This window comes from Podarcis erhardii (genome assembly GCF_964252035.2).
Source record: "Podarcis erhardii genome assembly, chromosome: 1".
Lineage (NCBI taxonomy): Eukaryota > Metazoa > Chordata > Lepidosauria > Squamata > Lacertidae > Podarcis > Podarcis erhardii.
In genome coordinates, this window is record NC_138497.1 from 60891295 (window position 1) to 60904993 (window position 13699).

Below are 13699 nucleotides of genomic sequence, written 5' to 3' on the forward strand. Positions count from 1 at the left end.
TCATTGGTGCACTGACACCAATTTGCCTATTCTGAGTGCAGGTTATACTCTGTGGATGTCCATCTACACACAGTATAGATCAGAACAAAATAATCTCTAGTGTATCCCGTTAATCTGACAAATAAGGATTTCTCTCAAATGTGTTTGAGCCAAGTAAAATATGAATAAAAAGTTTAAACTCAAAGGTTCTTAGTATGTTTCCTGACTTTCTTTCCTTTTCTTCCCTTCTTCAGACTTTTTGGTGGAAAGCCAAGTAAACAAGCTCCCATCACAACTGCAGAAAGCATGAAAAATTCAGTGGTCATCTCCAACCCACATGCAACCATGAACCAACAGGGGAACCTGGATTCTCCTGGCAGTGGCATACTGAGCAGTGGTGGTAGTAGTCCCCTTTATAGCAAGAATGCAGACATGAACCAGTCTCCATTAGCTTCTAGTCCCAGTTCAGCTCATTCAGCTCCTTCCAACAGCTTAACCTGGGGCACTAATGCCAGTAGTTCTTCTGCTGTTAGCAAGGATGGGATTGGATACCAGTCTGTTAGCAGCCTGCACACCAGTTGTGAATCCATAGATATTTCACTCAGCAGTGGAGGCGGCCTGAGCCACAACTCGTCCAGTGGCTTGATTGCAGCTTCTAAAGATGACTCGCTGACTCCCTTTGTTAGAACCAACAGTGTAAAGACAACATTGTCAGAGAGGTGAGATTCCCCCCCCCCCGAAGACCTTTGTGTTACATACTGTGGTTTATGTAATCGGTAGCTTAATCATGACATGTTTCACTGTGAATTATTCCCGCTGAGTTCAAGTGTCATTCAGGATGACTTATTTTTGTTCAGTTTGACATTCCTATGAGGTAAATAAGAATTGATGGAGAAATTGTTGTGCAAGCATGAATTAATCTAGGGAGTTCAACAGATGGCTGTGATCACTGTGCCTGTCATCCTTTAAAAAATCTCTGTTAACTGTGGGCTCCCAAACATGTATGATGAAAAGTGCCTAGATTTTCAGATGGGTAATAACAAACCACCTCATATATGAACTGGATCATCACAAGTCAGATTTCACCAGTGAGAACTACAGCCATGAATAAGAGGCTTGGCATACAGCTTGACATAATGTGGCAACTATGAAGAACATGCTTTATTTCCTGTCAAACCATACTTGAAAAGAGCACTATGCCTTGTCATGTCCATCCATTCGATGGGCATCCTGTTCTGCCATTTAGATCTCAGCACATTACTGTATTAGGCCAATAAATTAGTGTAGGTTATAATTTCATAGATCAAGGCATAAGAACTCAACAAAAAGCATAGTGCCCGAGACGTAGGGAGAGATGTGAGTTGGGAAGGATTTAGTTCAAATCTCACCTCAGCCACAAATTTGTTAGATAATCTTAGGCAAGTCATTATCAATCCGCTTCATTCTTCCCTTTTTATCATGTGGACAGCAATACTGGCCTATTGGTAATTACTGAGATAATGAATGTTAAGCACTTTGAAATACTAGGGGCCAAACAACATATGACATTTAATGTGCCATTAAAATAAATGCAAATTGCATTATCTGGTTTAAGTAACAAATAATTAACTGGAACAGGACAGACCAGAATATGGAATTTAAGCCTCTGCTGCAGTCCTGAGAAGAATCCTTCCTGTGATTCTGGTATTTGATGTGGAGGAAACTATTCCACTAATGCCCATGGAGCTTTTCCCCAAAGCAAATACCAACTTCAGAAGAGAGATTTTCTTTAGGATTGCAGAAGATGAAAGACTTAAATTCCCTCTTCATATCTACTCTGTTCCCATTAATTATCAATATGGTGTAATTTGTATTTTTAGAAACCTGCACATTAGCTGCAAAGATGCATTTAATGATGTTCTTAACCTCACATGTAGTTTGGCCCCAAGGTTTAGTATCTGCTGTTCCCTTCTGGACATATCCATCACAGTTATGATGACTTAAGTAATCCAGCTTAATTTTGTCACCCTATATTTATTTTGATTGCAAAAGTGAGCTATTTTCATTGATCTTACTTACTACCACAATTTTGATCTGATGAGTAAGAGCAAGTTAAAAGGTAGGCTCCAGAAGCTAAACAAAGACAAAATGGATATGTCACTTTTTCTGGTATAATTGATGATAGTATGAGCTTTTTTGCTATACTACTGCTGCTGTAGCTATATTACTACGTTTACCTTTTCTTGGAAAAGATGTGCTGAGCCTTCTACAGAATGTAGGAATGATACAATTCCTACCCACCTTGGGCTATGGCAGCTGGGGAGGTTTGTTGTCCTAAATAAAAGCATTTTCATCAGAATGCTCTCAGTTGTTCTCTGCCCTCCATATCCACCCCAGAAATAGGTAGACCCATGTATTTAGATCTTTCCCAGATCCATTTCAATGGTTGGTTCACCACTCAAAGCAAAACTTGGGTTCTAGTATCTGCAGTTCCTCAGATTGTTTTGGTTTGGGAATGGCACCTATCAACTTGGTTTTATGGTCATGGATCTGCAGCGGCATGCCAACTTACCCATTTGTTCAAGATCCTTGTCAGTTTGCATTCCTATGGAAAATGGTGCTCATGCAACTACTGTGTGGATAAGAAACCACAAAACAAAGAAGTTGGAACTGACGTTAAATGTTTCTCCAGTGAAAACCACAGGAGTTGAAAGAAATTTTGAAGCTTATCTAACCCCGTTGTAGAACTTTTTTCCACTTAGAACATTCTAATTTGCTGTGGCATCGTAACATACAAAAGCTCTTTCCCTTTCTTCCTTTTGTGCTAATATTCCTCTCTCTTCTTGTTGTTTTTTGTTTTTGTCTTGTTGGACTTTATTCTTCTAGCCCTCTCTCTTCCCCTGCTGCTAGTCCCAAATTCTGCAGAAATACTTTACCCAGGAGGCAGGACAGGTAATGCTGTCTCAGGGCAGTAGAATGCACAAACAGCCGAGAAGGTTCATTTTCACACTTGAGAAGCCAAAAGTGTATTGTGCAAGACTGTGCTCAGTGAAGAGTGTGTGTGTTTCACTGGGATGTGTAAACCGTCACTCAAAAGACATGCCAGTGAGAGACCGTTTTACAGCGCTGTGTCCCAGTTTATTCTGGGGAGAGGCATGTGGAAAAGCTGGGGCGTGTAGCAGTTTTTCCAAGAACAAAATGAACAATCTCTTTAAAGTTCCATAGTTTTATCTGCCAGCGTAAACTCTCACTAGCATTTCGGCATTCTGGTGGCATGCTGCTTTCCCTCACGTTTCAGGCCGTATCACCTTTTTGTCTTGATCCCTCTATCCCCCACCCTTCCAGCGTGGCTGAAATTTATTTCCTGTTACAAGTTGCTCACCCATTTTGGCTTGTGGGGTGGGAGAGGGAGGATCGTAGGGGTATCTGTGTGTCCTTGTAAAAACGAATGCAAGGAAGCAAGATATGTCAGAAGTGCTGTTGCTGTCATCTGTGCTTTGTTCATCTGACACCAGTAACTGATAGAGAATTAATTCTAACGCTTCTATGTCTCCTGCACGGGTACCATTTCAGATTTCAGTAGGTGGGGAAACCTTTTCAGCTAGATTGAATGTCTTGCCATTGGAGAATCCAAGATTATTATTATTAGTTTGTTTAAAGCAGTATATTTTAAAAGCATTTGTTGCAACTGCTTTTTAAATGTCTCATACTGTGGCATTATCAACACACCTGTCACACCTTATTTAAAGCAAATGTGTTTGTGGCTAATGGTGGCCCTTGTGAGAATTTATAACAGTAGCCATTCCTACTGTGTATAGGATGCCAGGAACAATCACATGTGATCTGGACCACAGTAGTACCCTGGTCTCCTGAAAGTGGAAACCCAGATCCCTGTTGGTTGGTCATTTGCCTAGTCGCCATTTTCAGAGGTGTGCATTTGTTAGAGATAGAGACAGAAAACAAGATTGTGGCCATCTGTGTCCTAAATGCATTCATCTGAGGCATGCACACTTCATATTAAAAGCTAGCTTCTTCCAGCCACATTTGTGGAAGAGAAACAGGAAGGTCACTGTGTGATCCCTATCTTCAAATGACCATGAAAAGTCACATAAAAGTAAAATGCTGCTTACACGCAGTTCAGTGGTTTGAGGGTCCAAAGTCTTCATTTTGCATGGTCCCTTGTGCATGTTCTGTATATAACACAACCCACACGTGGTAAGAAGGTTTTTTGCATGTCGGCTTGGCAGGGGCTCTCGTTATCTTTTCCAGTACCATGGTGCAGCTGTTTTAATAGTGAATTCTCCTCTCTTTCAAGCTGATCTTTAATCCTCCTCTTTCGTTCTTTTCTTCTGAAGTTCTTTTCTTTTAACTTTTCTACAGCGACCCTCATCTTGATAGGAACACTTTGCCTAAGAAAGGACTCAGGTATTGGTGTTTCCACATAGCATAAGCAGTTTTCCATGTGGTTTTTGGAGCTTTGCTTTGTGTGTCTCTTGTGGCCGTCAGTAGTGCTGGTGGTGATGGTGGTGGTCTCAGCTTTTGCAGTGCCTGGCTGCAATCTCTTCCTCCTTCTTCCCTCAGCCTCTTTGAAGCAGGTCATTGCCCCCTTTCCTTTACCCTACATGCTTCTTTCCATCTGATAACGTCTCAGCTTGAGCAGGGACTGCAACAGTAGCTGGCTGGCTCTTCGAAAAGCGCATCTCACAAACCATCACTGAGCTTGATTTGCAAGCAATAATTTGCAGCTTTTACGACCAAAGTAGTAACTAGTTGATGTTATTCTCACAGTGTAACTTCTGAAATGCAGATCAAGAGGAATTTAGAGGTCATTAAAAATGCACATTTTACAATACAACAGTTGGAGCTATACTAGTACTTTAAATACAAAAAAGTATCAAACCAATCAGGTGCTCCATAAATGTCTGCTTCCAAAACATATAATACATATGATTTGACATTAAGAGTAATTACATAGAAGAATATGTTTCTTTTGTAAAGAAAGTAGACTTTAAACATGTTTACTAGGTTTACTAGGTTCATTAACTTGAATACAACAAAATGAAAGCGCTGAACTCACTCAGTGGAAAGTATCTGGCAAAACAGTTCAATTTCAGACTGTATTATAAATACTTTTTTAGATTACGGAAATGATGGCTTTACATTAGAGCTGCAATTTATTCTGCACTACAAAGACATTGTTCTTTGCAGCAGCTTTGATTGTCACACTGAGCTAGGTGCTAAAAGCATTTTGCTAATTTGTGGGGTGAGGGTGGGGAGAGATTGGTCGGTCTGAATTGTTTTCTGTGCCTGTCAAATGTCTCCAGCTAAATAATGAATTACATATTTTAAGTTTAAAGTATTTGAATGTCAAAGAGGTAGGTATTTACACTTTTGTTCTTTAGCATATTGTGCTAAACTTTGTGTGCCTGTTTATGGCTCCAATCCCTGAAAGATCTATACACATGAATGACTTTTATCTTCAGTATCTGAAATCAATACTCAAAATTCAAGGCTGATGGCAGGAAGACAGTGGTGTTGCCAGTACCCTCTTAAAAGTTGTGCATTCTCATTTACTTCAAAGACTAAAAAATAACTGAGGATGTGATTATCACTGTGATCCAGAACCTGCCATGCACAAAATTTATATTTGCATATAAATGGGCTTTACCTGGGTTCCTCCTCCCCATTTTTTGTTTTTTGTTCCTTTTTGTTTTGTAAGGACCAGTAATCCCAGTCTTGCAAATACCACTAGACCTCTGTTGTGTGTTTTAAAATTTATTAGCTCTATATCCTATTTTCCCTGAATGGGGAGGTTGTTACCCCGCCACCCTCACTCAAGCCCCACATTGCCTATACAACTATCATGTGAGGTTAGCTAGGCTGAGCAATAATGGCTGTGGCTCACCACTGACTCTCATGATTAAGTGGAAATTTTAATCTAGTCTTTCCGTTCCTGGTCCTATACTAGGGTTGGCATATTTCAAAAAGTGAAAATCCGGACACAAAAAAAGCTGTTGAGCTTGCTTGCTTTTTTTTTGCAAAATCTTAAAATCTTTGCCATCATCTAGACCTCCAACATGGGTTGCCATACATCCGGACATTTCAGTGATTTCTGCCTAGACATTGCTTCCGACCTCCGTATTCTAGCTATGTCTGGGAAATTCTGGATGTATGGCAACCCTATCCTATACTCTAACCAGCAGCCTGAAAAGCAGGGAAGAGCTAACATCTTTGCCCAGTTGTCTGGAGACAGTTTGTACTTTTATGTGCACCTTATGTAAGTGCCTATTTACAAGCTTGGTGTAGCTTTCTTAGGGATGCATCTACACCCCTGATAGGGTTTATGATTAGGTGAAGGTGTCCTTCTGACCAATTCTGCCAGGTTTTGTAGTCAAGGAGGCTTCGCCACCACAGGAAATGCTGGCTGTTTGGGAGCTGCTGCCAGAAATCTTACCATCAGCAGAAGCCAACACAAGGCCTTTCAACGAGGTCTTTCAAAGTGAAGCAGAGCAGGCTAAAGATCTGCTGGGACCTGAGCCAGCCCATTGAGAGGGAACTGGACTCCTCTGAGATATTTCCTCTGCCACACCAGTCTGAAGCTTTGGATGCAGTTGTGATTTCTCCACTCCAATTATCCCTGTGGCTGGACGGCCCCAGGAAATGATTGCTTTGTTAATCTCTAGCCATGTGAAAGCTTCCTCTCAATTCACACTATTTCTTTTCATGGATGCTTATATGCATCTCATTTTGCTTCACTATGTCCTCTTTCTACAGATCCTTCACCCACCTTTCCAACAACATATTTGTCCTGTGCTGAAAAGTAGCATTTCACATGAGATTGGATACTCAGCCAACATTTGTAAAATGAAATTAAAACATTTTGTCTTGGAAGTGAAATTCTGATCATTTACATGGCTTGAATATAAGAAAAGCCATTTTTAAGACTCCCAAAGTCTCCCCCACCCACCCCATTTAACTTCCTTCTACTGGCACAATCCAGTGTAGAAAAGAAAAGAAAAGAAAAGAAAAGAAAAGAAAAGAAAAGAAAAGGCCTCTGGTAGGCAGGAGACTTCTTTCAGGCTCGCTGCCTGTTTTCCTGTCCACGTGCTTATGGATTTTCGGTAAACGAAACATTTTTTGAGCAAATGCTAAAGCTTATTTTGTCTGCACAGGTATACTCCTTCATCACAACTTCGCAGTCAAGAAGAAGCAAAAGAATGGCTGCGTTCACACTCTGCAGGAGGACTTCAGGATACAGTTGTCAGTTCTCCATTTTCCTCTGGCTCCAGCATCACATCACCTTCTGGAACTAGATTTAACTTCTCCCAACTGGGTGAGTGAACTATTTGCTTTTCATAATTGGAACATGTTTAACATGCTTACCTTTGCAAAGTAACAGATAGCACACTGATTTTTTTCCCTCACCACAAACAAAAGTGGGATCTCTGCCTGCACAACTGTATGGTGATAGTACTCGGAATCAAATAATTTCTAAAAAATAATTTTATTTAAATTCATCCGTTCCCTTCCTCCACATCATTGTAATGTTTTATATATCATTTCATCGCCGAGAATGGAATGCTTAGCAACTCTCTAGGCCTTTCAGTATGGCAGGCTACATTATGAGGTATACCGTAATCAGAGGGAAAAGGTCGAGCTAGGAAGTCCGTAGGCAAGTACAGAGAGATAGGCATGGGAGAAGCCAAACACAAAGATTTTAAGATCCAGGACAGATGTATCTGCAAAGGAGGCCTTAGGAAGACCAGCAGTAACTGGCCTAGCAATCTGAGAGAGGAGAGTGCAGTTTTGTCATGTCCTTAAGGGTATATTAGCGTGGGATGTTTCCCGGGGTGGGGAACAAGGGCCAAAGTTCCTTCTGGACAGCCATCTGAGTGCCACACAATGGTGGTCAGTAAGGCAAGAGGCAAAAGTTGATGCTGCAGCACTATCATCTCAAACACAGAGACTATAATTTAGCTAAACATGGCAGAAAGGGCCTGAATAGCAATGGCCATTCCTGCTTCAGAGCTTGGGAAGGGAAGTAGCTGCCATCTCTTGTGGGTGATATTCAGTTCATTCCCTTCTCTTCTGCGAGCAAAGGATTCTGCTACACAACAGTCCTAATCACACTAAATTGCAATTTATCCATGGTCCATGACCAAGGAGATCTTCGCACTGATGGTACTCCATATATGGCATTAATTGCTCTTGCCTGATGACATCTAATGCTAGCAAAAGATACTACTGCCCTGTTTGTGTAGTCATGTTACAATAGTGTTATTTGGTCCAGGGACCAAGTAACTGAGATGCTAAGAAGATTTGCTGTCAAGGTTGCCAAGTAAATCACTGAAAAAAGAGTGAAGTACAAAACCAGTTGTCAGGAAATTCCAGGAGAAGAAAAGTAGGAAGGGTAGTTAAATTAGGCATTTTTTTCCTATGGATGTGTATGGCATTGCTGCTGATATAAAAAATAGAGGTTATTTAATGCATATATAGATACTTAATATTCAACAGTTTATTAAGATTTTTTATGATCTGCCACAATAAGTAACAATAGAAGTGAAGCATTATAAAAAGGAGCATTATAGCTAACCTTAGAACAAAACCTGAAGGTTTATTTCAAAATAAGTAATCTTGAATGGCCCTCTATGCAGTGGCTGCAAAAAAAAAGGGGGGGGGGAATCGCTATAAGTTGTTTTGGAGATTTGGAGGTATAATCTGAAATCAAGCTAGATTTGAGGTTGTTGGTGTCTATGATATCTTCCCTGTCTTTCATCATGGAAGTTGGCTTATTTTGTGGATGTATGTTCTGTATTATTGTATTAGCACTATTTCTATAAGTTTGTCATGACATTTGGTTAGAACAGTAAACTTATGAACTTGAATATTAAAAAAGTGTTATTTGACAAACCAGTAAGGAACCTCCCCTATCAGTGTGTGGCTTAACAGCCATATCATTCACATTCAGGATTCTCAAACCCCATACTCTTCCTCTCCTTTAAAGCTCACTTGGATTATAGCCTGAGCTCCAGCTATATTAACACAGTCTTCATCCTGGGAACCCAGTCCTGTAAATGCCTTACCTCAAGAAGGAAAATTCCATACATATATACCCGTTTTAATTCCAGATACTAATTATGAAATATTGTACATTTCCATTTTTTATATCTCCCTAAAAACAAACCCTGGAGTACTTTGTTCTTGTTTGACTGTTATGTTTAAATACATTCACCAGTTTACAAGAATGACTATATATGAAAAAGCTAAGTGTATACCCGTGGGGCATTGCTTTGTGACTTGCAGAAACCTGTGGCCTATCCTTGTAATTTTACTGATTTCTGCATTGAAGTAGTTCCATCTTCAAGGAGATTTTTTAAAAAGTGTATTTCAAGGAATCCTGTTAATAAAGTGTCAAAGTTATTGATTAAGATTATATATTTACTATATAATTTATTTCTTTGTTAAATTTGTACCCCACCTTTCCATCAACCAGTGCCTAACATAGCTACCAACAGTAATAACATACAATAAAATGCCAAGACACTGCAATAAAATCTGATTAAAACACATGTTGTAAGAGATGCAAGCCTATTTTGCCTGTTCCTGCAGCTTTTACTGCTTGCTTAGAACTTGTGCTTTCTTGAAAGGATAGAAGAAATAAGCCAGACCACACCTGCAGTGAACAACTTGGGATTTATGCCTTTTGCAGGGATTGCTTTTTGTTTCTCTCGTCCCATCAGCTTTGCTAGTATGATGGGAAAACTTGAGTCCATTTTATTTTAAGCTAATGCTAACTCTATATGAAATGGGAAGTGGAGCTTTAATTCTTGGAACTAGAATGAATAACAAGCAGCACTCATTCTCTGTACAAATCATCATTTTTGTTACTTTGGGTGATGGATTTTGTCCGATAGAAAATTATTCCACTGATGATTACAGAATTGATGTATTATGAGGAGACATTTGTTTGATGTAGCTTACCAATGAAGACCAGTGTAGGTATAATGCCATGCAGTCTTCTAACTGTACTTGAGTCCCATGGACTTGCACTCTTTTCTCTGCCCTGCTCTTGCATGTAAAATTCCCTTCTTTAAAGTTTTTGGAGCTAACCATAATTAGTATTATGCTTTCACCAGTATTTTCACTGATCTGGATTAGCTCCAAGCCAGAGTGTGCAGCTGTAGGTAGAATAGGGTTTCAGTGGGTGGTAGGAAACAGACATAGTGTTAGGAAGTAAAAGGGATGGCAACTATTAATCAGTCAGAATGTGTAGGGACAGCAGTACCATGGACAGCTCAAAGCAAGACACCTTGCTCAAACAAGACCCACATATGTCATTAGTAAGGTAAAAGGTAAAGGACCCCTGGATGGTTAAGTACAGTCAAAGGCAACTATGGGGTGCAGCAGTCATCTCGTTTCAGGCCGAGGGAGCTAGCATTTGTTCACAGACAGCTTTCTGGGTCATGTGGCTAGCATGACTAAACCGCTTCTGGCACAACGGAACACTGTGACGGAAACCAGAGTGCATACAAATGCTGTTTACCTTCCCGCCACAGTGGTACTTATTTATCTACTCGCACTGGTATGCTTTTGAACTGCTAGGTTGGCAGGAACCGGGACAGAGCAATGGGAGCTGACCCCGTTGCACAGATTCAAAACACCAACCTTCTGATTGGCAGACCCAAGAGGCTCAGTGGTTTAGACCACAGCGCCACCCACTCCCTGTATGCCATTAGTATCTAAAAACGTTTAAAGCAGCGTCCTTGCACTCTTTTGCTGCTCAGTTATATATGCCCAGGTACATTATATTCTTTGCCAGGTGGCAGGCTGAATATAGAGAGGCCCTTAGTGATGACAGTAGTGGTTCTTTTAAAGGTGTTCTGACCCAGGAGTGTTGTTCTAGGGGTTTTGACTCAGAAGGACCCATCTCAGGTGAGGTCTGGAGTTGTGTTGGGGCCTGTGCCTAGGCATCTGCAATCCTTGTCTCTGCACCCCAGAGTTCTTGGGGACCTTTGCTTGCCCTCCCTCTGCCTTGATCACTACTCAAAGCTAATGCTATAGCAACATTTTAACAAATCATAATTAGTCTTGATGCTGATGCAGGAGTAACCCAAACCAAGCTAACTCCAAAATTCAAGGGGACATAGGAATGAGGGGAGGGGAAAACATGAAAGGCGGTGTGGAATATGAATGTCTGTGATTAGAAGATTGCTCAATGAGCTCAGTGTCATGTGTTGAAATCAACTTTGTACCATTGTCGGCTTTGTATAGCTTTTCAGTTAATTAGATGTAGATAGAGACTGATACCTTTTTGTAGTGATAGAGTTGCTGCTTTTGGTAGTTTCTTGTGCATAGATTTTTGAACTTTCTGTGCCTGCCTTGCTTTCTAGCAAGCCCCACCACAGCAGCCCAGATGAGCTTGTCAAACCCAACCATGCTACGGACGCACAGTCTTTCTAATGCGGATGGCCCTTATGATCCTTACAGTGACACCCGGTTCCGGAACAGCTCAATGTCACTGGATGAAAAGAGCAGGACAATGAGCCGTTCAGGGTCATTCCGGGATGGCTTTGAAGAGGGTAAGTGAGCTGAAAATCTTTTTCAAAAGTTGGATCAAGTTTCCAATTGAAATTTGCTGGGGGATAAACTGAATCAAACATTATTAAAGTTTCTCAAGTGTTTAACCATAATGTTGATTAACATTGACTTGTTTATATTTAAGTAAAATTGCAAATATAAAATTTAGGGGTTTTTTTTAAAAAAAAAAGTTAATTGAGGTAAACAGAGGTGATGGGAATGTTTTACTTGAGTCCTGATGTGATACTACCGTATTTTTCGCCCTATAGGACGCACTTTTTCCCCTCCAAAAATGAAGGGGAAATCTGGGTGCGTCCTATGGGGCGTGCGTCCTATGGGGCGAATGCAGGCTTTCCCTGAAGCTTGGAGAGCGAGAGGGGTCGATGCGCACCGACCCCTCTCGCTCTCCAGGCTTCAGGAAGACACCCGCAGCCTAGGCAGCCCTGCGGGAGTTCCCACAGGGCTGTCTAGGCTGCGGATAGTAGCCTGCTTCCCGGAACGCCGGGCGCGCTGAAAGCAGAGCGCCCGGTGCTTCGGGAACACATCCGCAGCGTAGGTAGCCCTGCGGGAGGTCCTGCAGGGATGTCTAGGCTGCGGATAGCAGCCTGCTTCCCGGAGCGTCGGGCGCCCTGAAAGCAGAGCTCCCGGCGCTTTGGGAACACATCCGCAGCCTAGGCAGCCCTGTGGGAGTTCTCCGCAGGGCTCCCCACGCTGCGGATAGCAGCCTGCCGCCCGGCAGGCAGAGCGCCCTGAAGCAGAGCGCCCCGTGCACCGGGCAGACATCCGCAGCGTGGGGAGCCCTGAAGGAGTTCCCCGCAGGGTTCCCCACACTGCGGATAGCAGCCTGCCACCCGGTGGGCGGGGCGCCCTGAAGCAGAGCGCCCCGCGCGCTGGGCAGACATCCGCAGTGTGGGGAGCCCTGCAGGAGTTCCCCGCAGGGCTCCCCATGCTGCGGATAGCAGCCTGCCGCCTGAGGCAGACATCGGCCAGCCCCACAAGCTCGGGGGACAGCAGGGAGGCGCAGCGCCGTTCCTCAACCTGGTTCGGTTTCCCTGACCTGCTTTGGGGGGGGGGGGAAATAAAGGGAAAAAATTTTTCCTTTATTTCCCCCCCCCAAAAACTAGGTGCGTCCTATGGGACGAAAAATACGGTAATTTGCCTAAGACCACTAAAACATTTAACCATTGCTTTCAGATGTCAACACATTCTGTCAAATACCTCGTAAAATCCTAATGGTTCTTACTGAAGAATATCCTTGCATAAATATTTGTGTCCTTGCATTTTAAGATGAACAGCATTTCATAATCAACTGCTTATTGTTTCCCTCTGTATATAAATATGAATGGTGCCATTTTCTGTACCTTTTAAGAGCCTCTAAAATTCATTTCCTTTACCTTTCAGTTCAAGATGTTCCAAGTAGCAATTTCCCAACTTGAACAGAGTAGATCTTTGTCTTCCATAGTTCAGGCTTCTTTCTCATACTGTCTGTCAGATGTGGATTGTGAGTGTCTGTCGTTGTGGATAATGATTTCATCTGGGAAAGTTCAGTTATGGCACATGCAACATCATATTTTCAGGATTTTCCTTTGAAGTTGCAATGTTGCCTAGAAACCAGCTATTTTTCAAAAGCTGAAGTGCTGGTTTGGATTCATAACCTGTTCACCTAGTTTAAGCATTGTCTTGCTGAGAGATATCAATCAGTTGGCTATTTCGTGCTGCAGTTCTAGGCCCTAATAGGTGGCAGTCGGGTGGAGATGGACCGTTCAAGGAACTACTGGTTTCTGGCTCTCAAAGAGCTCTCTAATCATCTTTGCTGCATCAGCCTGGAATTGGTGCAGTGAAAAAATTAAAAATAGTGCCCTCTCCTCCTTACTTGGTCAGCATTAGTGTCAGGGCTTCGAATATGGTGGTGGCTCTACCGCTCCATTTCACACTGCCAAATTTCCCAGCCAAAGTTAGAATTTGCTGTGTCCTTGTATGCATTGCAATACATGTTATAAAATTATTATGAATGCCATGGAAGAAAGCAAAACAAATAGTTGTTTTAATGGCATGAGTTAAGACAAAAAAATTCCTTTGCTTCTTGACTTTCATGTCAAACTATTAAATCATTAATAGGCCAATATGATTTTCGAATTTGCCCTTTTCCACAAATTATGTGGAC

At 41.9% G+C, this 13699-nt stretch overlaps 1 protein-coding gene across 9 annotated transcripts in view; it reads left to right on the plus strand.

The window, feature by feature from the left end:
- Positions 1-13699, plus strand: part of NAV2 (neuron navigator 2) — a 559460-nt gene that overhangs the window by 504875 nt on the left and 40886 nt on the right. For 6 of the 9 annotated variants that reach the window (XM_081882207.1, XM_081882209.1, XM_081882202.1 and 3 more), the window contains 5 exons: positions 234-698; positions 2845-2910; positions 4339-4383; positions 7131-7291; positions 11349-11537. In XM_081882207.1, coding sequence (XP_081738333.1) covers positions 234-698; positions 2845-2910; positions 4339-4383; positions 7131-7291; positions 11349-11537 — 926 coding nt within the window. The remainder of the gene's footprint in view (positions 1-233; positions 699-2844; positions 2911-4338; positions 4384-7130; positions 7292-11348; positions 11538-13699) is intronic. The other 3 variants (XM_081882205.1, XM_081882206.1, XM_081882203.1) reach the window with 2 other exon arrangements.